The following is a 23342-nucleotide window of genomic DNA, read 5'->3' as shown; positions in this document are numbered from 1 at the left end:
CGTTGTCTCCCAAATTGGTGAGTTCGGGGTCTGCCTTCACTTTCCTGAGAATGTCGGCGTATGACCCTTCGCCTCGTTTGGAAATGAAAATCACCTCCGGTCTAATCTTCCTCCGATAATTTCTTTTCCGCGGTTCTACCTTCCTCCAAGCTTCCGCATCCGCCTTTGAAGGTTCGATCCCTTTTCTCGAGGTAGCCACTGCAGTATTTTCCCTGGTAGCTTCAGACGTACTTTCCATGAACTCCGCCTTTTTGGGAGTTGAGTCCTTTTTTCTTTTCGGGGTTTGCTGGCCTGTTGAGTCATTCAACTTCTCGCGCAGCCTCTTCCCCGGTTTCTCCCCTTTTGTGTTTTGAACCGGTGTTACTTGAGTTGCCTGGTTCACTTTTCCAATCGGCGACTTCCCTACTCGTTCATCCCGGGCCTTGCCGTACGTCAAACGGATGCCTCTTATCATGGCTGAACGGATCCATCACTGGAGTCAGTTCAAGTTCCTCCCGTACGCTTGTAACATTAGATGCCACAGTAGCCAAGGTTCCCACTACTGAGGCACTGCGGTCGTTGGATATCGACGGCCGGGAGCCCGCTTGCTCACTCCCAAAAACCGCCGGCACTGGGTTTCCGAAGCCCTGCACCGTAACTTCATTCTTCTTCTGCTCCTCCATGTTTGGTTTTATTTCTGGGTATCCTTCCCATAGCCAATTTTTATCCACGGGTGGGGGTTTACTTCCCACCTACCCGGCCTGCGCATAAACATGCCCATACACGCACATCTCCGGATGCGTGCATGTGCATGGCCATGACACATTCGCCGAGCATTCCCTTATCCGCACGAAGGGACGCGCCTGATGGGAGATTTGGCAACTCCACACAGGCTGTCTGTCTGTCTGTCTGTCTGTCTGTCTGTCCGCCACACGCATTTTTCTCGGAGATGGTTATAGCGATTGACACCAAATCTGGTAGAAAGGTGGGAACTGTGAACGCTCACGCATACAGTGAATTACATCCTTTTACGTCGAATTTAAAGGGGGGTCCCCATACATGCAAAAGGGGGGTGTACAATTTTTTTCCATCAAATATAGTCATGTGAGGTATCAAATTAAAGGTTTCGATTAGTACTTTTCAAAACCGATCTTAGTTTTGACATTCGTTGGAAGAGTGGGGAGCGCGGGGGGTTGAAAGTGATCACTTCTTTAAGGGGGCCATTCTCAAAAACTATCAAACCGAAAAATCTGAAAAAAATCACGAGGCTGCCAGTATATGGTGCCTGGGCTCCGAAATACCTTCCATGCCGATATCTGTTTAAGTAAAGTTAATAATAGTATATTACTACAATTTTTTGTAATTGGTTAGAAACCCCCCTTAAGTTCATCCTAGTACCATGAAATTTTGCAGTGATATAGGCTATAATATAGAGCATGATTTTACCAAGTTTGGTAGAAATCGCACTATTACTAACAAAGTTATAATATCTCAAATTTGTTGCTTCTTTGAAAATTGAAGACTATGAACGTCAATATCACCGTAAAGTGGATACTCTCACATAATATATGGATATATTACGTGCTACGTACTAAGAAATACACAAAACCTTTCGTACCTGAAGCGTCCAGCTTCCGGTTTCCCGACTTGTTATTTTCTGAGTATAGTACAAAGTGCGCTGTCTCATATCGACCATTAGAAGGCCATTACGGTAGGAGGTTATATTGTCGTGAGATTATGCAGGGAAGTTGATGACATTTGACAGATTAAAAGGAAAATGGATGAACCAAACCTTTTGTGAGGTCCACGGTTAGCAGATTCGATTTCGAGGGTGCTCCGATAGATGAAAGTTTTTATCTACTTACCAAAGTTTATTTATTTGCAAGTGAATCATCAGTCAAAGGTGAACTTTGTGCGATAAAGACGAACAAGGAGTTTCTGAATTGCAATCTTTATGGAATGAGAATTCTCGACGTCGCAATTTTCCCCATTTCAAATTGATAGATTTGGAAAGCAGAAGCGTTTTCTATTTAACAGGTTAACCTTTCCATATTTCGACATGTTTATTCTGCAATTGAATTGCCTTCTTCAAAACATGGATCCTAGAGTAGCCATTTGCTCTTAGTTTTTTTAGCATCTACTTGAAATAGGGGGAAGCTTTGCTTCATTTCGATATACCTTCATGGAGAATTTGACTGTTTTATGTAAAAACATAAAGTTCAAAAACTCATAAATGTAAGTGTAGTTGAAGTCGCTTCCTAAGTTACATGATTTGAACCTGAATCTCGGCGGATCAAAAACGAAGGTTACGAGAATTTTCCGGCTACTACAACATTCTCAAAAATATAATGAGAATTTCGTTAATAAATTCTTATAATTATACTCACCAGAATATATAGAACATTACGAGTGTGGTGTTCGTATGCTTCATGACATTTTGCTGTGATATTACTAGTCATTGTCGGTGTGAATATATTTATCAAATATAATTAGAAACGACTACAGCCGCTTTACCATTCAGGTCCGAACACTACGCTTACGTGATACATAAACATTCGAAATAATAAAATAACAGATAGTGGACTGAAACATAATAATTAAGAAGAAAAGTCCGTCGTCGCCAGTCCCAAATCAGATTATGAAAGAAGAAAAGATGGATAGCTTCAGTTTGAATAGCTGTACGCCACTACAGCGTCGCAGGGTGGGGAGTGGTGTGAGGAAAGTTCCAGAAAATTTGCAGTCTTGCAGATTGCTAACTGAGGAAGCTATAAGCTAGCAGTTGGGTATAAAGTCCATTGAATGAGTAGAAGGAGAAACTTGAGGACTGGTACGGATAACCGGCGAGAGCCGTCTAACTTGGTGACTAAGTTGGTCTCCCGTAATGGACAGCGTGGCTCCTAAACCACTAATCGTGGGGCAGTTCGACGTCTAGGCGTCACGACGACCAGGAGCATTATTCCGCCTGTTGCAACTGTTGTGTCAAAATCTGTGGTCAATTTGCAATTTTCGCATGTGGGTATACTGCGAGTCGCAGACCAGTACCGGTTTATTACTGGCAGCGACACATCCCGGCCATAATCAGGGAGCCTGTTCGATTTGAGGTCATCGCAGAAACTGGTGGCCAAGAGTATATGGGGGCTGGGGTGTCGGCATCAACAACACCACGGCGCACTGCAGGCAAGAGTTTCGGTACTCGCCGAAGCACTTTCTATCATTGTCCGCCTGAAGTATCCGCTGGGGTTCAGGACGAATTCCAAAGAGCGTGTACAGAATTTTCGGAAATGGATTTTCGTCGTAGATCAGGTATTCCCAGGCGCATAGAGTCTCGGAGCATTCTATCTCAGATCAACGATGAGATCATACATCAGCTGTGTGCTTATATGTTGCTGCTGGAATTACAATCACTTGTGTATTATGGTGCAGTTACGGCTATCAGACTACACGATCAGAAGATTCACTTCCGCGTTATGGGTTAGGGTGACCGAAAAGATCTACCATGGAATAGAAGAAGAAGATCAACGATGAGATCATACATCAGCTGTGTGCTTATATGTTGCTGCTGGAATTACAATCACTTGTGTATTATGGTGCAGTTACGGCTATCAGACTGCACGATCAGAAGATTCACTTCCGCGTTATGGGTTAGGGTGACCGAAAAGATCTACCATGGAATAGAAGGGGTCCCATTCTGTATTGGGTGCGGAACTTCTAGTACAAAAAGTTGACCAGTATACATGGTCAGTTGGCACACAAATGAGATCATGAGTCGGCAGGAGGAATTTCCACTCTTCCTCACTGCTTGGATTAGTTACCTTATCCCTAAGAAGTACAAGGTGTAGGACCCCGCGGATACAAGACCGATTACTTACCAGCTTACCAGCCCTCTACAAATTCATAATGCCCACCTCGACACCAGGAACATTCTGTCCGAGAACAAAAGGGCTGCTGAGATGGATCAAGGGGTTGCAAAGAGCAACTCGTTATCGACTCGGTAGTTGTAGAACAAGCAACTAGAGGCCAAATAAACCTCTTTCCGCATACTTGGCTGATCAGTGTCCTACATCTGTATCGCATTGATTCGAAACTAATAAAGTTTTTGGCGGCAGTTATGGAGGGGTGGCATACCACCTTATCAGTGCCTTCATTTGCGGGTGCCAATACCTCAGAGCCTACCCATATACGGCATCTTCCAGGGGGCTTCGTTGAGCTCCCTTTGATTTTGCATGGAACTGAACCCCTTTCGCGACTACTGAATGATGCTAGAGGGCATAGTTTCACTTAAGTATGGCCTACGTGCTAAGTGCAAGCCGGCAGACTTGATGTACTTAATGACATCAAGTTGTATGCTACTACTGATGACCTGCAAATAGCAGACATGTTCAGTCGTGATACTCGGGATGATGGGGCTGCCTTAAAATGGTTTCAGTAAGTAATTTCAACTTTGAGTTGCGGCTGTCGAGCCAAGTTTACCCTTATAAATATCGCACTATGCAAGGCGGAGCACGTCGAATGTTGGACACTTGGCCCTCGAAGGAGGGCATGGGCATCATTCGCAAGCTGATAAAATAGAACTCGGCAGTGATTTCGAGCACTGAAGGGTGAAGCTCAAGTATATCAGCAATCTACAAGCGTGGGAGGCTTAAGCTTGATATTTGAACTAGACCGAAAGTATCTGAAGAAGAGGTAAACTTGGTTACACACCGATCGTGACATATGCTTCTAAATGTGTTTTAGTATATATTAGTTTAAGCCCATTTCGGAAAACATAAAAGTTAATCAAATTAACCTGCAACATGCTAAAGCCGCCGCCCATCTACTGGCGGCGAGCTCGACAAAGCTGTAGGACTGCCCTTATATTGCCCTGGTTCATGAGCCACGAGTTCGATTCAACAACATTTGTTGCATTGGATTAGCTATGAGAGCAAGGATCTTGTACGATGGAAGGTCAAAACTCAACCATGCTAATGGCAATTCTGTTCCTACGAACTAGCTACGGTTATTGCATAATATAGATAGATAAATCAACGGCGAGAAGAAAAACATCATAGTAAATACCCCCTGTTCTCTACCGGCGCGAATTCACAGTGCGAATATAAGGGGCTCGTTACGTGCTCGAAACAAGACGAAGAAGAAGAGGCAAACTTTTCAAAGAAAAGCGAAAACGATATATAAAAGCTGTGTAAGGTCCTTAGATGTCTTAGAAAACCAGATGGAACTTTCACGAACTGTAGAGTTGACTCCTGAGGCTCATTCGGAAGTACATCATCCGGAAGAACAGGTGTCAGCGTTAAGAGAAAGAGAATTGGCGATTTCTGCAAACCTTCCAACGCGAAGGTATCGCAAAGGGAATTGGAATATTGGAGGGTGGTTGTCAGCAATGAAAAGATAAAAGCCGCTATACAATCTTTTGAACATTTCAAACCTGGCATGACTGGCATGTATTTGGCAATGCTAAAGGAGGGTATATAGAGCACTTAGAGCAACTTCCAAGAAATATTTTTCGTACATCTCTTACTCTGGGCTACGTGCCTTACTTTTGGCAGAAGGTTAAGATTATCTTCATACTTAAGCCCGGGAAAGATGGCTATTTACATCCAAGTAACTTCAGACAAATCAGCTTAACATCAATTTCGCAGAACAGATGTCAGAGATGGGAGAGAGAGAATTGGCGATTTCAGCAAACCTTCCAACTCGAAGGTATCGCAAGGAGAATCAAAGCATTGGTTGCCACCAATGAAAAGATGAGAGCTGCTATACAATCCTTTGAAAACTTCAAACCTGGCATGACTGGCATCTATTTGGCGAAGCTAAAAAATGGTAAAGAGCATTTAGAGCAACTTCCAAAAAATATTTTTCATACATCTCTTGCTCTAGGCTACGTGCCTTGCTTTTGGCAGGAGGTTAAGGTTATCTTCATATTTAAACCCGGGAAAAATGGCTATTTACGTCTAAAGAACTTCAGACGAATCAGCTTAATATCAGTTTCGCTGAAATGTCTGGAGAGACTAATAGGACTTCATATGTGGAAAGGCGGTAAGGTCGTACCCACTAAATGAAACTCAGCACGCTTGTTAGCGTGGAAAGTCCTGTGGGTCTGCTCTTCACTCTTTGGTTTCAAAAATAAAGGAAACAATTCTGAAAGACGAGTACTCGAATGGCTGTTTATGGACATCGAAAAGGCGTTTGACTGGGCGCCTTTCCACAAATTTTGTGATGCCGCCAGAGAGCATAGTGTTGATGACACTCTAATTAAGTAGATCTATGCTAATGGAGTGATAGCTATATACTGAAGTGGGGGTTGATCGCTACGTGACAACAGAAGTGCTCCCAAGGAGATGTGCTATCGCCGCTTCTGTGGAGCATATTGATAAACTTACTACTATGTGAACTGAAAAATTCGCCAGTACAAACTCAAGCTTATACTGATAGCATGTCAGTACTAACATACCGATTGGTCGCGATCTGAGAACTGGGTGTAAAAAGTTACAACGCGCCCTTGATTTGATTGATGAAACCATGCTGGTATTATTTACAAAAAGGAGGAATTTGGATGGACTTGGTCTTCTAGAGATGAGGGGTATTATACTCCAACTCTCCGAAAAAATGAAATATGTGGGAGTAATTCTTTACAAAAAAGCTTCTTTGGAATAAACATGTAGAGGTGAGGATGAAACGAGTTCTCACAGCTTATGGGCTGCACATGCGGACCCTCCTCGACATGGTGTCTTAGGTCTCATGTGGTATATGTTGCTATAATTAGATCGATGTTTGCTGGGTGCATCTGTAGTATCGTGAGTTAATGTGGGGCAACTTCCACTGTAAAGCAGCTACACTGCAAAGGCTGGGTGTCTTTATATTACTGGTACCATGAACACAACATCCGACACAGCTCTAGGTGCATTACTTAGTTTGCACCCTTTAGATATATACATATATTCACCTATATATAGCACCTAGATCTATAGGGCAGCACCAAGCATCGGGTGCGTTACTGAGAGAACTGAATCCAGTTTTTACAACGACTTTTGAGACAGACATTGGTTTGAAGTTATCCTGAAATATAGAGAAAACTGCCGCGAACCGGAAGAATGCTTGGTGAAATCCAGCGAAGATTTCTAAACCGATGGTTCGAAAACAGAACAGGGTTCTGGAGCAGGAGTCTACCTCTCGAGTAAAATCGAGAAGTAGGCTTCTTCCTTTAGTAAACTACTCGGAGAACCTGGTCACTGTGGTGTAGAGGGAAATGAATTTTTCGATACCTTGGCAAAAGAGGGCTTAATTTTCCTTAATGCTACTAGACACAAACATTCCAACTGGCTATAATTTACTAGCTGTTCGTAATAGGAATCGTTCAAGGTGATATATGTCCCTTTGGGAGGAGAAAGCGAAATCCATGGATGTTTTTCTATGTGAATGCCCCGCCCGTGGACAAATCAGACATCAGATCTTTGATACTTGCAATGGGTAGCATCACATCCACTGAGTGTTCAGAGGTTATGTCTTTCCCGACCTCAAACACACACACAGATGGGCTAGCAGAATGAAAGAAAGCTACAGTGATTCTCTCTGACAACGCAATGTGCCTAGCTCGCTGGCCTTGGCAGGGTTTACTATAGAAGACGAGTTTGAAAAATATATCTTCTACTTAAATGGTTCTCACAGATAAAATGGGAAAGACTTTGGAAAAATTTCACTTGTCTAGTGAGTATCTGCGGTTCAAGATCTATTCTGTGATCTGTATCAGGTTTCATAATTATAACAAAGTTAACAGGTGAGACCAAATTTAGCAGTCTGGTAGCGCAACGATGATAATCAGGGGGTGCTCTCGGGGAACTAATCTCACGCCAGACACCCCTTCCAAATATACAACTTATTTCAGTGCGTTGGATTGAACTTATAAGTGAAAGTACTTTTGAGAATAAAGTATAAATCCTATACAAACACAGCCGGAGCGTCCACGTTCAAACACTTCGGTCAATATTGGAAGCATTTTACTCGAATTTGGACCTCTTAGAATAAAAAAAGTGAATTAAATCCAAAAGATACAAGATCAGTTGATTTATAATCTTATTAAGATCGAGAATATTTTCGACGATATTTTGCAAATCAAAAACACGGCCCCATTTGGCGCGGTTTTGTGTTTCAAATTAAAAATTCCATTTTTTAGCTCCATTTTTTTTTTCATTTCCAATTATTACGATTTTCAAAAGTATTTTGATGATCATCCCCGGAAAATTGGAAATTTGAAAATCTGTTAATAATTGATGACTTTAGGTTCATCTAATTTTGGCAATATAGAAAAAATAAAACACACTAAACTACGATAAATTTTAAAACAAAAATATATTTACGAAAATCAATCTACAAAACTTGATTTATGACCATCCTCTCATAACAATCGCACAAAAAATATCCACTAAAATAACTTTATACAAAACAAGAAAATATGACCATATACATATGCAAGAAAATCATATCAACACGAAAAAATATAACAACAAAAATATACACATCTCTAATTTTAGATCTCAAATCTACATATATTATAATAAAATATAAATAAGTACCGACGTAAAAATAAATTAAAAAAATTCACAAAAAATACAAAATTCGTTCTAAATAAAACTCATCATTTGAGACTACTTTAGATATTTAAGGATATCTTTCGTATTCGCATACAGATAGCACTGATTAAAAAACAGTTTAAATAAAAGTAAATTGAAACAATAAATTACTATGAAATAGCACAAAACAAAACAACCAATTTTACTAGAGCGATTATCTAATTGAATTATAACTATTACAAACTATTGAGACAAACAGATAATTCTTTTTATCTTCATATGTATCTATTGTATATGTTGAGTGTACAGTACAGAAAAATAATAAAAATATATATAAATAAAAAACATGGATCGTGAGTTTATATTTCGAATCTAAGTAACTTCTCTGCTATCTTTTCCAGAACTTTATTGAAACCAATTGTCAGTCAAATTAATTCATAGCCCCTTTCGTTGAACAATACAATTTATAAATAATAATAAGGAATATTCTAATTTCTTCACTTTTTATTCAACCGTTTGTGCTTATTGTGCGTTTGTAATTTGAAAACAAAGACTTTGTATTAGGTTTTTGTATGTAAGTTTTGAACACATGGTTTAGCACATAAAAACTGTATATATCTACAGATTCTTCCAAAGCTATGACATAAAGATGAGATTCTCAATGTTTAACGTACTATTCACTGGTCTTTCGTTATCTTTTGTACATCAATCAATTCTGGCACCAATTTTCTACATCAAAATTGCATTTACTTAAATCGATATTATAAAATAGAATAATTATAATTATTAAACTGGCAAAGAGTCCCGTCCCTGATGACATTTATTTGGAGACTTTAGTTTTAAGAACAGAACTGGCCATAAATGTGCACCTTGTATGGCACTCTTATGATAGGAACACAACTTCTCCGTAACAACACGAAAGATTTAGTTATATTTATATATCTAATCAATCATTATTCATCAATAGTACTAAAATATGAAAATTCAATCACGTAAAAAAATACTACATATTCTACCCCGAAAGAGAATTCGATCGAACTAGTGTCAAATCCAAGGGCGTCAACTTAGGCACATTCTCTGTCGTGTTATGGATAGGAGATGCAGTTCGGCTGCGTTTCTGAGATTTAACGGACAAATCGATTGGTTCCTCTTGAATTCCACTTGAAGAAATTGGTACGCTTAAGGAGGTTGGAGGCGATCGAGGTGACGCAGGTGATATTGTGACGTGCGGTAATACTAGATAAGGATTCAGCGGCTCAGATATACTTCGAACAGGGTCCAGTTTCTTTGCCATCGGCTTACAGTTAAAAGGTTGATCGACTACAGGACTACCATATATATCCTTATTACTAACAATACTATCTTCAGGGTCTGCAGATGACGCTCCTGAATCACTTGATGAATTACTGCTAACTCTGTTGGGTCCGGCTGCAGTCTTGTCCATACACATATGGCTTCCGTTAAGTAAGTGCCTTCCAACAGAGAGAAAAGGATTTGTTAGCATACATGGACTGGACGGAAGTGGAGACTTCAATGGGGATGGAGTTTTGTTGTTATTTTGGTGAGATGGCTGTTGTTGTTGGCTGCAATGCAGATAGCTTAGTTGACTGGCTAGCGGATGGTTTTGTGACTGCAATATTTGTGGTAGGGTTGACGGTTGCTGCTGCTGTTGCTGTTCTTGTAGAAGGCAATGTATTTTGAACCAGTTCGAACGGCGACCATATCGGGAACCGCTCTTTGACATTCCAACGTATAGACATTTTCGTAAGCGGCATGCTTTGCATGCAGTTCGATTCTTTTTGTTGATTACGCATTCGCCATTATTTTTACATTCTGAGATCGATGAGAGGTTGTTATATGTTCGGCCGAAAAATGACTGAAATAGAAAATGAATATTTTATTAGTTAAATTTTAAAAGAAGATATGGATGATTGAGTTTTAGTTGAAAGTACTTCTAAGATATAAATTTGAATAGACTGTGAACATTGTATGCATATAAATACAAACTTTCTATCATAAGTGAAATTTATTAACAAATTTAAACAGTGACTATAAAGGTATGCATTAAAATGGGATTATTTGTGCTAAATTTAATGAATGTTGTTGAAAGCGGAGTGTTAGAGCGCAGGGCTTTCGATTTCGTTGGGATCGAATCCCAGTCGTCGTGGATAGTTATGGCCGTTGTGAGCCTTTTACTTACACAGCATTAAGTGTAATGATAATGAAACTGAAGCACAGTCTAACTATGTGATTGCCTATTCTCCACAAAGGAGTGAATAGGAGATAAGCAAACATAAACAAGGCCCAACGGAAATCCTCAAATACTAAATATTGGATCTATACAGGTGCACCTTATTATTCAGGCGGATTACCTACAGTAGGTAAGGTATGCCATCATCAAACGTTTTTCATTTGTCATGGAAGAGAGAGATTTGGAACACGCAAAGTGACATGCATAAAACCTTTTCCTATGTGACCGTCGCATCCATAAAGATACTGGTGATTGCTGTTCTGCCGTTCATGCTACCAATAAAGTAATGAGAGAAACGGACTTGCCCGTCATGAATTGAAGCGTGGCGATTTCATAAGAAAAGAGAATCACCTATGCGATTGTCACAACGCAGTGTTTATTCGGGATTGTGTTTATCGACTTGTTAAAAGCAGATGTCAACTCATATGTTCTGTTCTGCTAATGACTTTGCTTTCACACGCTAATATTTAGAGCAGTTCTTCCCATCAGCATCACAGAAATTAATGAGACATCGTTCAAATAATTGTAAACCCAATGGTTTTCAAGGTTTTATGTAAAACAAAACCTTATCAAAATTAATTTAATGTCTGTTTGTCTGTCTATCTTTTTTTTCCGGAGGTAGAAATCTTCCAAAGACACATGTACACATGTATCTGCGTTTGGGATTTTTACTCACTAAAACCACCGGAATGCGGTATGAAAAGCAGTTGTTAAATTAACGCTGTGTGGAGCAGTATACAGGTCACCACTCTAGCTATAAATAGTCTTCAAGCGCATCACGGCTCTCCAATATTTGCCATCATCCTTTCCAGGCCACGCTAACATTAGACGCCTTAGAGCAAAGATGTAAAGGCCGCTTGAAAGTCAGCCTCACATATATTATAACTCCAAAGTATTTGATTAATGGTTTTGAAGCATGGAATGCTTCCCTATGCTGATACGGGCGTGGTTTCCTTACGCTTCTGTCCGTCACATGCATTTTTCTAGGAAACGGGTATAGCAATTGACACCAAATTTGGTAGAAAGGTAGGAACTGTGAAACCTCACTCCACAGTGAATTACATCATTCTACGCGGAATTCAAGAGGGGATGAGTTCTTATAGATACGAAAGGAAGGGCGTAAAATATGGGGTATCAAATCAAAGGTTTCGGTAGGTACTTTCGGAACCCAGTCTTAGTTTTAACATTTTTTGGAAAGATGGGGAGTGCGGGGGATAGGAAATGATCATTTCTTTTACGTACCCATTCTCAGAAACAACTCATCCGACAAATCTGAAAAAAGTCAAGAGGCTGCCACTATATGGTGGCTAGGCTCCGAAATGCCCTCCTTACCGATATCTATTCAAGTAAAGTTAATAATAGTGCATTATTATCATTTTTGAATTTGAATGAATGCAGAGCCCCCTTAAGTTTATCCTAGTGGAATGGAGGCTGCATATATATATGATCCTACCAAATTTGATGGAAATTGCACTAACATTAACAAAGTTATAATAAGTCAAAGTTGTCGCTTCTGTGCAAATTCAAGAGTTTGAATGCCAGTATCACGCGGAAGGGTATATTCTCGCATAATATATGCATATGTACGTGCTACATACTAATGTGACAAATGTTTTTATAAAAGAAATACAAAAACCTTTCATACCTAAAGCGTACAAGTTTCGGTTTCCCGACTTGTTCTTTAATAATTTCAGAGTTATTGATGCAATATACGCTGCGTAATTACTCATGACGAACTGCTGTGTGAAGTAGCAGTTTCCTAATTGCATTCCAAGATCAAGAGTAGAAGTTTGATAGTGTGAAATGTGATTTACTTTACAAAAATACGCAGTGCCAAAAGAACTTCTGCGCTGGGTTAAATTGCTCTACACCAATCCGAAAAGTTCCAACTATGACAAGTATATCAAAGCCACTTCATACCTCTTCGTATCTCTGTCGGCCTAAATGTCGAATGATTACCTCATCTGACACCGTCTAAGGTTGAATTTAAAATATTCGCCACCGAAAGGTAGTGGTAGCAAACTGTACAGAACCAGTAATTTAAATATATCTGGAATCCATACTACCGGCCAATGGTGAACTGCGTTATCAATTTGCTTTACACATGAAAGCAACTTTGATAAAGCAGCGTTCCATAACTGGCGTTCATTATGACCGACACATCAACAAACGTTTCGAGTTTAACATCTACCATAGTGCCGTCCGCCATCTATTGTTCAGATTACTGGCTGACTACCAAAGACAATGAACAGCGCCTCACAGTAATGAAGACGTAGATGTTGCGTTGGACCAGTGACGAGCACGCCATGATCACATCATATAGAGAACATTTGCAATTGATATGGGGTTACAACAATAGAAAAATTGCAGTTGCGGCAATTTAAATAGCAAGGTCTTTTAATTCGATATCAGTAGAATTGCAACCGTATGGCTATTTGTTTAGGATTCGCTATATTAAATCATTAAACAAAATAATTTCTGCGAAAGACCACCTTTGTGGAGTGTGGCAGGTCAATATAAACGCCCTAGAAAACGGACAGGTTTGGTTCTAAAAGATCACATAAAACGAATACAGTAAATAATCAAATTTACGCCAATTAACGAAAAGTTATGTAATTAGTATAAAAATTAAATAATTTATTTAGTAGTCCAATTATTGACGTGAGATTATAGAGAAAAATATATGTGTCTCCTCTTCACTTCTTTGCTGCGCTCAGTGTCTAATTTCATATTATTGCCTTTCCCGCATGAGGATTTTTGGAAAACACCTTATTAAGATTGATTTATTATTAGGCACTCCCCTTGTTTTTTCTTCCATCGTGGCTACTGCCATGTGGTTTATTCGCTAAAAACAACGTTTTTTCTTTCTACTTTTCTCATGGGGCTCTAAAGCATTGTGTCGTGAGGCTGGAACAGTCCGCAAATGCAGTTCGTTGAATTCTTCTTGACTTAACTGTTCATGAATAGTTGTACAATTAATTCGATTTATTTCCCAGCCTCTATTGTCTCAGTATAAATTTTCAAATGTCAAGCGCCTTCCTGCGGCAGACTCCAATCTTGTTACGCGTACGTTAAGCTCACTCAATTGTGTTAACGCATCCAGCACAGAATGTTGAACCGTTGTCACCTCGTAGTATCATTCACTGGGATTTCTTCTAACCCATCTTCGAATGCCTGAAATAATAAGGAATATCAAAATGCTAGTTTGTATCCATCCCATATCCTTCGCCATTCTGCTATAGATTCCTACCTAGGAGGAAATACGGTAGACACTTCGATTGCAGACGTTTTACCAAGATGCCTATAATGGAGAGTATCCTTGCTAACATGGATGCTACTCTTCCTGATGTTCTCCAGTAAACACTGCATTGTCTTCGCCCACAAATGTTTGATGGAGGATACTTTAGTTGCTGTACACTCAATGTATTTTTGCGGTTAGTCACGATCACTACTTCTATGGATTTAAACATTAGTTGCGCCAATTTAATTTCCTCTATTGTCTCATTTCTATTCGTGCTGATCTGCTTCCCATATTGCTTAATTTGCGTAAATCTCGATAAAGCCCAGGTATTTTGCTGCCATTGTTATCCCAATAACACGGATCAAACCCACAGTGGTTACAACGTAGGGTGTGGCGCCAGTATTCTGGCTGAGAGTTTTGAGATTGAATAGGCTGTGAGTTCACCATCTGGTTCATGGCGGACTGCTTTGGACTTCCACAGCCCCAAAGCCAACATGCAGCTCTGCTCCTACATATACAATGTTCAATCTAGTCTTTGATGAGAAACCGCAAATCCATAATAATTATCCACAAAAAACGCCAAAGACACAATCTGTCCATTGTCAGTGTTGCAGTACAATCTTCTTCCCAGAAAAAACTTCACTGTAATCCGTAATATCCTAGGTCGCTTGGTCATACCATTTGCTAAAATCAACGACAGGTTCAATGCTACAGATAGGTATGCGTCCTATTCTAACATGTATAAATCTGTTCTCTTTTACTGAAGCTACATATCGCAGCAGAGTACTTTGCATTTACTACCTTCGCCATTGTGGCCGGTGGTACCTTCATCTTCCTGCAAAACACACATATGGGTTTTTCGCTGAAGTTCTTCGGAAAATGCTCCTCTTCTCTATATGTATTTACAATATAGGTGGGATCTGACTCGCAAATTAGGGCAGGCTTTCACCATGTAGCTAAATTGTCAGCACTAGAAGAATTTATGCACCGGTCTATACCGTTTGCACTTTGGCTGCTGCCACTTTTGATAGTTCAATGAGAAAATGTATCAATGGTATCTTATGTTATCGTACGTAACACATTCACTCTTTGATTGTAGCCCTAGTTGAAATTGGGGTTTAACAGATTTCGGGCTTCATGATGGTTTCGTACACTCAATCACTACTGAATCCTTATTCATTTGGACCGGCACTGCGTCACCTAGAGGCATTTCAACTTTCTTTATAGACCTTTACCTCCATCGTGATCCAGTTTAAGCTCCAATAATAAGTCGCCGTTACATCTGCACATCTGTCAGCCCTCTATGTCCATCTTTCGGCCTGTTTCTACGATCACACACACTTTCCTCGAAGGCCGTGATATTTACAAATAAGAAATTTTTGGAAAAATTGTAACTACGAGCCTTCATGCTTGCAGGAAATGACATCATTCTAGGTTGAATTTAAGGCGGCTCCCTATGCCAGCCAAAGAAAAGTATACATTTCTTCACCGTGTTTGAACATGTGAAGTATCAAACGGAAACCCTCGATTAGTAGTTTCGAAAACATCAGTTTTGAAATAAGATTTGAGGATAATATGTCAAGCCACCGAGCATGTGGATACGAACTATTTTTCCAAACGAAATTGAAATTATCTTTGTCTACACCACAATCAAACAGCATAGGACAGCGGGCTTGATTGTCAGTTTTGAAATTACTAGACCACATACTAAGAAAATGAGAAAACTCGCCCTATGCCATGTAATGGAACAGTCTATACCTGGATGGTTGACAAATGAACTGCCCAAGCGCTACATGGCGTAGAACAATGGAGGAGGGACACACGCTACTGGAAAAATCTTGGAAAAAAGATAAAGCGCATGACCGGAAATTGACCATTGTGGCTCATAGGTGTGATTGACCTACCATGCCTCACATAATCCGCCCCCCCCCATCCCCCGGTCCCGGGAAAATACGAGGTATTAAGGCACTGGATAGTTGGTGGCATCCAGAATGCCTTTGATTTTATTGATAGAAATTGTGAGAAGATTTATCATGAATATCTCTACTCTTTATAAAACTCATCAAAAGTTATCCGACTTCATTCGTTAACCACAATGTCAAACACTGAATTTCAAAAGCAGCGGGCAGAATTTGGCTCCAATCTTCTTAATTTTAGCATTAAAATATGTTACCAGGAAGCTATCAGCTGGCATCATTGTTTCTCTGCTGACATAAACATGTTAATGGGAAAATAAGAGGAAAGAGTCACTTCTCGACCCACATTGGAAAACGAAGTTTGGTCGAAGATCGACCGGCGAAAATCAAAATTCTAACCCAAATCAAAGAAAAAGGTTTGTTAAGGTAAAGCATGGCTCTAGGATATCCTAACGGAAAAAATATTGGAAAATATAGGGTGCAGTACTGGCAATAGATGCTTCAAAATGAAAATTCCATAAAACTTTAGACCAGTCAGAGAACACTCAGAATGTACGGCGCAACGATAAGCAGTATGACTTACAGGAATAACCATGCTTTGACCATCGTAAAACTACAAAAACCAGGCGAAGATGGGCTCATTCTCTCCACCCTCATCTGGTTATTACAAGGAGAGGAAAGCGGCTTAGAGAGGGAACTCCCAGAAAATGAAAGGTCTCAACTGACTCGAATCGTAGATCACTTTCAGACCGTCAAACAGTGAAAGAAAACTACCTAACCCCAAATATAAATTTAGTTAGTCAAGTTAATGATTATGAAGAAGGAGTTTCGCTAGCAAAAAAGCAAATGCCGAATAATATTAAATGAGTTGACAAGGATTACACAAACGAAATAATTCTATTCAATACGAGGAACCGCGAGTCCGCAGATAAGAAAAAGGGAAAATGAAAAACGTTTTGGGGCTGAGATGATCCGAAAAACCTCTTCAAGTCAAGGAATTCCTTTCACCAACTGGAAAACTAAAAGAAAGGGAATCGGTCAATTCAAAGATTGTCAAGATAAGTTTTGCCCGTTGGAGGAAGAACTCGAATGTAATCTCGGCTTTATCCGACACACATCTCAGTATCCCACTGACAATGTTGCCCGAAAAAAGCTTCTATGTCTGCTTGGAACTTCTGACGATAGTACGATAGCTAAACGAGACTCTCAATTTCGATTTGATTACGATTCATCCTTACGGTAACAATATCAGTTCGTATTTACGCACCATAAAGCAGAAGAAACAGCGTCGAGCTAAGAAGCCATGTCAATATAAGTAAGTCTTACAACTGTCCGACATTGTTTCGATATGCTCGAAACAACGCATCCTCGAATCGAGTGTTATAAAATTGGGATTCTTTTTTAGCCAAAATGAGTATTTTGATTTCTCTGCTTACTTATCGTAATTATGCGCAAAGTCTACTTGATCGGTTCGTTCGTTAACAAATATCACAACATTATCTACATCGCCAACCAGGTGCGTCTCTTTTGACATGGTATGTCTTGATAGCTGTCGCAAGTAGTGTCTCAGAGATCTGCCCTCAGGGCCGACCACTTTGTTAACTCTGACGTGATCTCCTTCCACCTCCGACCTTCTAAGTTTCATAAAGCAAGCAACGATCTCCCATAAAATCCTTCAATATCCGTAAATGGTAGCCCGGCGTATGGAAAGGAGTGCCTGCGTCCAACATATCCATCGGTCCAACATACCCATCTAACGGAATTGATGACGTTTCTAACGAGGAACACTCCCCGTCAAAATCAACGACAACCCAGGGTCCTCTTTCCTTTCGCTGATCAGTGCGATTATCGTAATTTTCCAACGACAAAAACACCTTTCAGACAAGCTTTGAATGCGCCGACCGGTCCAGGTGATTATCGAATACCGGTTTGTGTTACCCACGATGCTGTGTGGTTATGGCGCCTTTTTATTCTTCATAAAGAAGACTGCTTTGTTCATCCACCTTGTTGACTAGTTCCTGCGAGTGGTGAGCTTTGTTTCTGTTTATCACACTCCTTCTTATTCTTTATGACATTTCCAAGACAGCCCGCTAATTCTCTCCATTTCCTAGTGCATAGGAGGCCTGTTCCGGATGGGTGCCCTCCGGGATATGAAAGCCGGGAGGCTGTCATTGTTTATAACAGAATTTGCGAGAGTATCAGCTGCAGCCTTTTCACTTCCCCAAGAGTTCTCCTTGCTTGTTCGAAGAGCTGTGACGAATTTTATAATGCTAACTTTCGTGAATACTTCAAACGCGATTTTTATGATCGTTTGCCAAGAAGCCTTCCAGAACTCGTCACACCCCCGCCGATTTCACCAGTGATTTCTGCGCGAAGCTTCTTTGAGGAATATTTAATTCGCAACCTAGACGCCAGAGAGCTGGAATAAATCCGTCCTTTAAAACTTGTTCCGTCTTCACCGCCATTTGCTGGATCCGCTTTCCTCCAGAATCTTGATGGGCGATGCCCCATTTAGGTGTCCTGACGTTAAAGTCTCCTTCAACCAGGATCCACCTTTCTGTGCCTAAGAGAGCATTATCCAGAGCATTGAGTTTACGATGGCATCGTCTCGTTGTGTATTAGATAGACGCTGGAAAATGTCATTTTTAAGAACTGGTCTGCATCTGAAGTCGGACTGTGTCTTGAAACAGTATAATAGCTTGATCGATTGAGAGGCCCTGGGTCTCTGTTCCGGTAATGATTGCTAAGTAGCATTAGGTTAGCTTTCACCTATACAGCAAACTGTACTATGTTGCACTCCGATGCATGTTAATTTGCAAGATGTGACAAATGTTGCATTTCCTCTGAATTGGAACTTCACCTTTGAAGGTGTTTAAGTTCATGTAAGGCTAACGGAAAAAGCGAGTTTTTCGTTATCGTTATCTTCATATTTCATGCTTTACAAATGTTGGGTGTCTGGTAAAAACCACATATAAAATCAGATGTCATCACGAATTAGATTAGAATTTAATTCCAGGAATTCAGTTGAGACACTAGCTCTCTACGCATATACCTCGCAATGAAGAGGTTCACCACTTAAGAAGGATGACTAGAGCTTCTAAATGTCATCTTCATAGTAGACCACCTTACTTACTTTAGTAGTTCGAGAGGGTATTTACCTCTCTAAAAATAAACAACGCAGACAAAACTAACTGATGATTCTAAATTTAGCACTATTCAAAGTTACTTCGCGATAAAAAGCTCCCAATAAATGATAATCTTCTGTTGTTAAAGATCAAGTAGTCCAATTAAGCCAACATTCAGAGCACCAAAGAGATGTTCTGAACATTGATTAATACCTGATGTTACACTGAGGATCCCGTTGCTCCAAATAAGATTCATTTATCACCAAAGGTACGTATGCTTACTATGCTCCCGAAAAAACGTTTTGATTTATTGTATCTTTCGCGTCTGCCTTAATCTACTTACATAAATTCCGTCTGGAGCAAAACAATTTTTCAAAACTACAAAAACATCTTTAACTTTAGATTGCTTCACTTTTTCATAACTCACTCTTAGTAAATATGGCACGCGTTATTTATCCGGGCCGATATCTCCCTAACAAAAGACTTAGAAGTCAAACTACAATGAATCTAATGAATATTTAAATCACAACAACATCATTACATAGATAAATGCGAATGAAATCAGAGCGTTTTCACTGGAGATGGCAATCAATAAATCTCTTCCTGGCGATAAGCTGGGTTACGACTCTATTTTTCTTATTGGTGCTCTCCGTGGCTTTCCCGTTGGCCTTAAGTAGATTATGCCAAATGCGAACTCCCAATCTGAGGCTGCTGATTCCTAACAACAGTAATTGCAGCAACATTAGCACATTGTTAGGTTGTTCTTTTTTGGGATTAAAGTGAAAGTTCGAGACTGGTTGGTGCGACATGCACGCGTCGGACATACGTATTTCCGCTGGTACCAGAGGCTTTGGGATTGCCCCAAAAGCGCAAACCTTCCAGTTTCTAACCATCAGCGCAGCTATCTTCTCAACTACTTATGAAATATCTAAAACTCATCGCCATTAGTATGATTGCCGTCATCGCCGTCATAAGGCACACGGCTCAAAGCCATGTGTTGAGCTAATTTTCGTAATCCAATTAACTCACTCAAGCGTCGATCTTGGTCCAAAGCGAATTCTCGGAATTAAGTTTCTTTACTATGGCCAGGTACAAATTCGCGAATTTATTATTTCAGCCCAGCACCTGGATATTGCCTAGTCATTATTCCACATGTAGCCTATTCCGCTTGTGTCCGATTGGTTAAGCCTCGAAAGCAGACCAATCTCGAGTGATCTTTGAACTAATTTCTAAGGTCATCGTTTTTATAACAATCTCAGCGGAGTTAGGAAACCGCTTCCAAGCCGCAATATGAGGGGAGGACGATCATGCGCAACCAATTATTTACAATTAAAACGATATCAAAATTGATTAGTTCAGCTATTACGCCGTCAGGTAAATAATCATCGACCGTGGGGAGGATGAAGGATGAATGATATATCTACCGATCGTTAGGAAGATTGTTTCCAAATAAGATACAATAGAACAAGAATCGAGATTCCACGCGGATCTTCCAGAAAAAGTAACTAAGACGTCTTGAAGATCTCATCCCACCTTTTCATATTGTTCTGATTCTCACGATCGATTAGCGTGTTGGCCTAGTAATGATCATGTTCCCCCCTAAGTAGGCGGACTACACATTCGTTGCTATCTTTCACCCTCAATCATTTTCGAACTAGATCATGACAGTTTTTAGATCCAACTCCGTTTGAACTTAATCGAAAAAGATTTCAGAATTTTTGGCGGCCAATTAAAACCAATGATTTATGTCTTATTAATCGTTGCAGAGCAAGCGCAGGTTTCCTTGGTTGGGTCGCTGGACATGCCGGGCGTATGCTGGACCAGCTCGTCTGCCCTGGCCAACAGTGATTTCTTACGTGTAGCAAATAATCTTTTAAGACATTTTAACATAACGTTGGAAGTGTTCATGGTTCAAAAATAGATTTGCGGGTCTAGATGATGATCGCAACGATCATCAGACACGATCGCTCCGTACACTATTTAGTTCTGGGGCGACCTATTGTTGGGCATGTGAAAAATTAGATTGGGTGGGAAAAAGTAGTTAAAAAACTGTTAAGAGATAATTTAATGGAGCCGTTAGGTATGTTTCTTTGCAAGCACACTTTCAGGTTGTTGTTTCTTGCCTCGTTTCGGGTAATATTCATGTTACAAATCTTGAAAATGTAGCTCCACATAAAACAGAGGGAAAAGTTCAACAACGATAGATGCCTTCAGGTGAAATTAAATGATTTTTCCGAGAGGAACCTCGTTCACATTGCCGACGATCGCCTTTGGTGGCTTTCGTAAGAAGATCATCTCTGATACGAGTCACGTTGTGTGGAGGTGTATTTGCAAACGATCAAATTCGTATTTTATGATTCTCTTTGCTTTCATTTATCTACTTTTTGTTCATTTTGCCGTTTTTACAATCGCATTAAGCGCCAGATAACCAAACAATATTCTAAATTGAAGCAAGTTCCATTATTGAACGTGAAAGGCTGGGAACCTCTTTGTAGCTGCTAGGAAAGTAGGTACCTCTATGAAAAATGTTAATAGAATGATGTGACGTTGGGATCTGGGCAATGATCATGATTGCAGCGATGATGCTTTTAATGACGATGATCATCATCATTAGATCGGTTGAAAAATGCGGATTAACCTTTGACAAGGAAATGAACAAGGGTTTCATCTCGTTACTGTATTCTCTTTTTCAGCCAAGAAGTTGTGAGACCTCGCCAGTAAAATTAACTTGCTTTAATAACTGAAATCATATTAATATAAGTGATCTCTTAAGTCTAACGTCACCCCGCTTCCATAATCTGTCAAATATAGGTTCAACCTGGTTTGAAAAAGAAAGAAGGACTGCAGATACCTTTCTCTTAGCAAACCACACACACAACAACAGCAATTAGCCGGCTATTCAGGGTGGAGGCTCTGCAGCTTTTATCTAAGGAGTACGGCCAGTGGACGGTAAAGCAACCGGACTTGGTAATGCAGAAGGAGAGAGATGGCGGGAGAAAAGAAAATGGACCTTATAAAGCAATCGTCACCTCCTACGAAGGCTTATAAGGAATTGGCAGGAAGTTATATGTACGTCGTACTACCACGACCTTTCCAATCTATCAAAGAAAACACGACAACTACTTAATAGCGGAAGAAATGCATGTTAATGGGAGAAATATAACCAAACACTCACAAAATACGGGACAGAGATCCGTAAGGCAAAGAAGGATTCGTGGAGGAAATTCTGAAAGAAAACCGAAAAACGAAATCGCCTCCGTAAGATTCTAGCTAAAGACCTGGTCAAACCCTTTGGAAGGCTGTAAGAACCCGACCAATCATAAACATGCTATCTTGATGATCGGACGGTAGAGACACGGAGTAACGTGCCCTAGAATATCGACGACCATTGGGCCGCCAAAACAAAATGCTTTTTTCTTGAGCCAAAAGACCAAAAGTCCCAAAGGGCGACATAATATATGGTTGAGTGTAGAATCGAAGAATCGCCATTCCGCGACAGGGATCCAAGGCGAGTGATACTGACCGAAATCATGTAGTGTACACCGTGACAAAAGGCAATTCCTTGTGGTGATCAGGGAAACGGAAAATAGCGCAGATCGCAATGATTTCAGAAGTGTATGCCGCAGCACGAAACATTAGCATGTGCTCGGAAATCACTCGATCGACCTGTGAGAGCCATTAACGGTCGACTTCTCAGTGCACGGATTTTTGATATTTTTTCCTCATCATCATCACCAACGGCGCAACAACCGGTATCCGGTCTAGGCCTGCCTTAATAAGGAACTCCAGACATCCCGGTTTTGCGCCGAGGTTCGCCAATTCGATATTTCTAAAAACTGTCTGGCATCTTGATCCACGCCATCGCTCCATCCCAGGCAGGGTCTGCCTCGTCTTCCTTTTCTTTTTCTACCACAGATATTACCCTTATCGATTTTTCGAGCTGGATCATGGATTAAATGACCTGCCCACCGTAACCTATTGAGGGAGATTTTGTCCACAACCAGGCGGTCGTAGTATCGCTCATAGATTTCGTCGTTGTGTAGGCTACGGAATCGTCCATGCTCATGTAGGGGGCAACAATTCTTCGGAGGATTTTTCTCTCGAACGCGGCCAAGGGTTCGCAATTTTTTCTGTTAAGAATCCAGGTTTCCGAGGAATACATAAAGACTGGCAAGATCATAGTCTTGTACAGTAAGAGCTTTGACCCTATGGTAAGACGTTTTGAGCAAAATAGTTTTTGTAAACTGAGATAGGCTCTGCTGGCTG

General features: G+C 40.4%; 1 protein-coding gene across 1 annotated transcript in view; it reads right to left on the bottom strand.

Annotated features, from left to right (window-relative positions):
* Window positions 1-8397: 8397 nt before the first annotated feature.
* LOC119650356 (protein embryonic gonad-like) overlaps window positions 8398-23342 on the bottom strand; it is a 170938-nt gene continuing 155993 nt past the window's right edge. The window contains exon 3 of the mRNA XM_038053038.1: window positions 8398-10419. Within this exon, the coding sequence (XP_037908966.1) occupies window positions 9556-10419 (864 nt within the window). The 3' untranslated portion in view covers window positions 8398-9555. The remainder of the gene's footprint in view (window positions 10420-23342) is intronic.

Source organism: Hermetia illucens, chromosome 2, assembly GCF_905115235.1.
Source record: "Hermetia illucens chromosome 2, iHerIll2.2.curated.20191125, whole genome shotgun sequence".
NCBI lineage: Eukaryota > Metazoa > Arthropoda > Insecta > Diptera > Stratiomyidae > Hermetia > Hermetia illucens.
The sequence above is the reverse complement of the archived record's forward strand: the minus strand, read 5'-3'. Positions and strand labels throughout refer to the sequence as shown.